Source organism: Gigantopelta aegis, unplaced genomic scaffold (assembly GCF_016097555.1).
Source record: "Gigantopelta aegis isolate Gae_Host unplaced genomic scaffold, Gae_host_genome ctg9913_pilon_pilon, whole genome shotgun sequence".
Lineage (NCBI taxonomy): Eukaryota > Metazoa > Mollusca > Gastropoda > Neomphalida > Peltospiridae > Gigantopelta > Gigantopelta aegis.
In genome coordinates this window covers 797-5,565 of record NW_024537328.1, presented here as the reverse complement: position 1 = coordinate 5,565, position 4,769 = coordinate 797, and the positions used below count along the sequence as shown (strand labels likewise).

At 32.1% G+C, this 4,769-nt stretch overlaps 1 protein-coding gene across 1 annotated transcript; it reads left to right on the top strand.

Moving 5' to 3' along the window:
* Positions 1-120: 120 nt before the first annotated feature.
* On the top strand, positions 121-4,329 carry LOC121367188 (uncharacterized oxidoreductase SSP1627-like; the record flags this gene model as incomplete). Its single annotated transcript, XM_041491307.1, has 3 exons — positions 121-213; positions 914-1,072; positions 3,508-4,329. Coding segments are annotated over 3 exons (288 nt in total), but the record flags the coding sequence as incomplete, so codon positions are not given.
* Between the last annotated feature and the right edge of the window lie 440 nt (positions 4,330-4,769).

The window sequence follows — 4,769 nt, the reverse complement described above, 5'->3', positions numbered from 1 at the left end:
TTTGCTCAGTATAAGTTAATTGACTTGAATTTATTAGCTATAAACAACAGAATGACAACATCAGCTTATTGAAATGTCATGAAGCACATTAGTCTGAATATGTAAATCTACATTTTGCAGGGAGTCACCAACTGTATTGCTGGAGTTCTTCCAGGAATGCTCAGCAGAGGTCAAGGTCATATCATCAACATGTCTTCTGATGCAGGGAAAATGGTGAGAAAACATACTTAAAAATGAACAAAAATTATATCCTGTTATTGAAATAATTTATAGCTAAAGATAATTTCTTGTTATCAGTGTGTTGAAAAACATGTTCATGTGGTTCATAAGTGTGAAGGGAATAAATGCTCATGGTTATTTTGGGAGAATTTGCCCAAGAAACATTAGGTAGGGTAGATTTGTTTTTATTATTTAAATTTGTTTCGTCTACATAATACAATAATAAAAATAAGTTTAAAAAATAATAAAACAAATTAAGTGTTGGTCCTGTTTTCTAGGTACAGTGAAACCCCTCTAACCGGACACCCTCGGCAATGTCCGGTTTAAGAGGTATCCGGTTTAGACAGGTTAAGTTTTGTACTGATTTTTAAAAAAGGATCTTAAAACATGTTCGGTTTTTAGGGAATTCCGGTTTATAGAGGGTCCGGTTTTGAGAGGTTTCACTGTATATCCATGTTCCCAGAAGCACAAATGTTTTAGTTTTTAGGTCTAATTGCACATATAGACCTTGTTTATTATAACAAATGCAGAAGTGTTCTATTTGTGTTGAGATATAAGCTGCTTTTAAAAAGCTACCAGTATACATGTATATATTAAACTCCTGATTTGATTGATTTTTTTTGTTCTCATGAAAATTAAAATGTATGTATACTATCGCATATCAATGTTTATACAGTATGTATGTTATTATTAGGGATTTCCGGGCTTAGCTGTATATTCTGGAACAAAGTTTTTCATTGAGGGTGTATCACAAGCTCTTCGCCACGAAGTAAAGAGTTCAGGGGTCAAGGTCACCTGTATTCAACCCGGAGATGTGGAGACAGATCTGATCAAACTTACAACAGATGAAGAAGTACGTGAAATGAAATTACAGTCAGAACTGTTCAAGTAGCCAAATCTTAGAACCAGTCACCTGTTTTATGAAGACACATAGGGTTTCAAGTAGCCACCTCTTAGAACCAGTCACCTGCTTTATGAAGACACTTAGGGCTGATTTCATATGTCTAGGTTATCGGTGGGTTTTGGAAACGTATAGTTTAAACCTAGGCTAAACCCTGGGTCATGTTTACTTTGCATTTCACATGTCTGATTTTCAGTAATCCTAGTTTAACACTGGGTTACAATGGCGAACAATCAGAGACTTTCCGACAGGTGGCACTTGTGCACTATACACCAATCCTTTTTCTAAATTTGTATTGTCGTAAAGCACCGATCGGTATATCCACTCTATTATTCCCGACCTAATTGTGAGCATGTATGTGACTAAAGCGTAGAACGGCTAAAAATTAAAGTAAATAATAAAAATCTACGAAATTCCACAGTTGGTAGCGAAAAAAAATAATGGAAGAATGAAAAAGAACAAAATAATGTCTAGCTAAATCGTGGGTTTTCCCCAACCACGTAGGCTACTCCCTACCGTTCTTACAACTTTCTATCATATATCCACCATGCCAAAACCATTAAATGTGTACATATTTGACTGATAATACTTTCTGTTTGCAATAAAAAAAAACGGTAACAGCATTTAATAAAGTTTTAATTTGTAAAACGCCACGCTCCATTCTTCGCTGTTTACTTCCGGGTTCTATTCAATGTTATTTGTTTACCATAGTTTGACACCCAGTAGCCGATGTATTTTTCGTGCTGGGGTGTCGTTAAACATTCATTCATTCATTTACTATTCAATGTTTGTTATCGCGATTTAATATGAAGATATACGTGTTTAAAACCACAAATTATTCGTTTGCAGAGTAGAGTAAATTCAACCAAATTTGTCAACAATTATTTTTAATAAATTATTTCAATGAAAAAAAAAAAAACACCCAAACCCAACCCAACCCAACCCAACCCAAACAAAATAAATAAATAAAATAAATAAATAAATATAAATATATAATATATATATATATATATATATTCAATGTAAAATAAAAAAAATTAAAAATGTTTGTGTATACATGTAATAAATTAAAAAAAATCAATAACATACATATATAATTACAGAAATAAATATTAAATTTTCAAATGATGAAAAATAAATAGGAAATTTAAAATATTAAATATATAGTTTTTTTGTTCTTATTTTTTTTTTTTTTTCCACATGTAAGTAGAAATATAACAATGCTTTTTCATACACATTTACATGAAATTAGAAATGATAGTGGTATTGTTTTTCAATATTTATAATTTGTTAATGTAAATAATTTAATTTGTGTGTACAAAATGACATAATCTGATAGGAATTCTGATTTCACTGAGCCTGTTTTAACATAAATCTATTTGACCTACCGGTATCTAAATTTTATACTTTTTAGTACCGGTACTTATATTAAGAAAAGTCCAATGTAAATAATCTTTATCATGGTTCATACACTTATTTACCAAGAAAATTCATGACTTTCCATGATTTCCACTGATAATGAAATTAACAGCAATTGAAAACTGCTTTAGACATTATACTATTTTTTCTCTCCAAAGGCTGCAAGAGTAATAAATTATAAATTAAAGAAACAAAATACTGCTATTTTACAAATGTGGATTTCTAAAACCAGATGCAGCAAGAAATAATTATGACTATATATAAAAGTACACTTATGGTTTACTAATAGTTTAAAGTGAATATAGGTACACACCAATTAACACTAATTACATTAATTTCAAGAGATGCATTACATGCAATATTCACACATGGCTTGTTTCATGTTTAAATGTATGATGAGTTACTTGCTTAGCATGTACATGTATTTGATAAACTGTACATAAACAATACCTATCTGGTATTTATATTTTCAGTCCAACAGTGTGGGTTTTTTCAATGCCATGCTAGAATTTATCACAATGTAGTCAACATACTCCCCCAAAAAGTAAAAGTATTATAAACTGTTATAGGCTTAAACAGTCACTGGAGAATAAAATGTTGGGATTTTGCTACATTTGTCCAAAATAGTCCAGTTAGGCAATAATAAAAAAAAAAAAGAAAAAAAAAAGAGACAAAAAAAAAAAAAAAAAAAAAAACAGAAAGAACAAATAAATTTCCAGTTTCAGGATATTTATGTAAATAAATTCTAGATTATAATTTGGAAAGTATTTTGTTATGGTTAGTTTGTTTTTGGGTCAGTAGCAAAAACAAAACAGTTTGTTCTGTTATGCCTCAAGTATTTAATCAAATCTCACATTGCAAAACAAGCTCCGCAGTCTCTTTAGAATAACCAATAATGAAAAGAAATTAATATTTGTTTACAACATCTCAGCACATTTTAAATTTGGTGTTAAACATCTGTGTTTCAGAAAAACAGCCTTCATAATTTTGACCCATGGTTTTGACACTTGGCATAGATACTGACTCACCAAGAAGGTAAACCCATGGCCACCACACAGGCTACTCCTACCAATTACTTTAATTTCAGCATTTTCACTTTCATTGGAGTTATTTGTTTACACCACCATCACAGCATCCTTTGGTAGTGTTTTTGTCAGTAATTTCAGATATGCTTAGTATAAAAAGAAAATGCATCCTACATACATATTACAGCTTACAAAAGAGATACCCAACTAATAGGCCCCCTATAGATAGATTAACAAAGGAATAATCAAATGTAGAGTTTAACAAATGAAGAAAAGATAATTTTATTCTGCCTTGTACCTAAAAAAAATTCTGGGAACATGACTAAAAAATATTAGGTAGGGCCAGTCTAAACTTTAAAAAAAAAAAAAAAAAAAAAACTACATCTGTACTCTTTTTAACTTAAAAAAAAATGGGGGAAAATAATCAGGGTAAGCCTTTTTTTTAGGTAGGGTCGGTTTCAAGAAACAATTGTTTTTACACCTCAGTGGGCACTCCACATCTCACTATTCTGTTTATATTGTATGTATGCTATTTGCATGTCTCAAACTATTATTTTCTTCTTCTTCAAATTGTGTATTAGGGGCTGTGGAAGAGGTGAGGGCCGATAGGGCCATGGTCTCCTCTTTTTTCCTGTTACTGTTCTCAAAAGTCTGGAGATGTCATAGGCCCTATGTTGACATCTGATATTTAAACTTATTCTGGGTGAGCATGCCTCCGAACCCCCACCAACAGGTTCGGGCCCTCAAATACATGTATACACACTCTCTCTCTCTGTCTCTCTCTGTCTCTCTCTCTCTCTCTCTCTCTCTCTCTCTCTCTCTCTCTCTCTCTCTCTCTTCTCTCTCTCTCTCTCTCTCTCTCTCACTCTAAGTCTCTCCCCACCCCATCCCCACTTTCAAATACACTCCGCTTTTAACAAACAGCACACTATAAGTAACCCCACCCCATCCCCACTTTCAAATACACTCTGCTGGCCCTGTACATAAATTAAAAAAAGTGTTGTTTCTAAAACATTTTTTCTTTTAGTCTGTGAAATTATTGATTAAAAATAAATTAATTAATTAATTAAATAATCGACAACAAACATGATCAATGCCATGGGGGGTAGGACGAACTCACCTAAACCCTCCCCCTCACCAAAAAGCAGTGAACAAAACACACAAATAAACAAATGTCCACATAGCATACATAAAAGGAAGAAAAT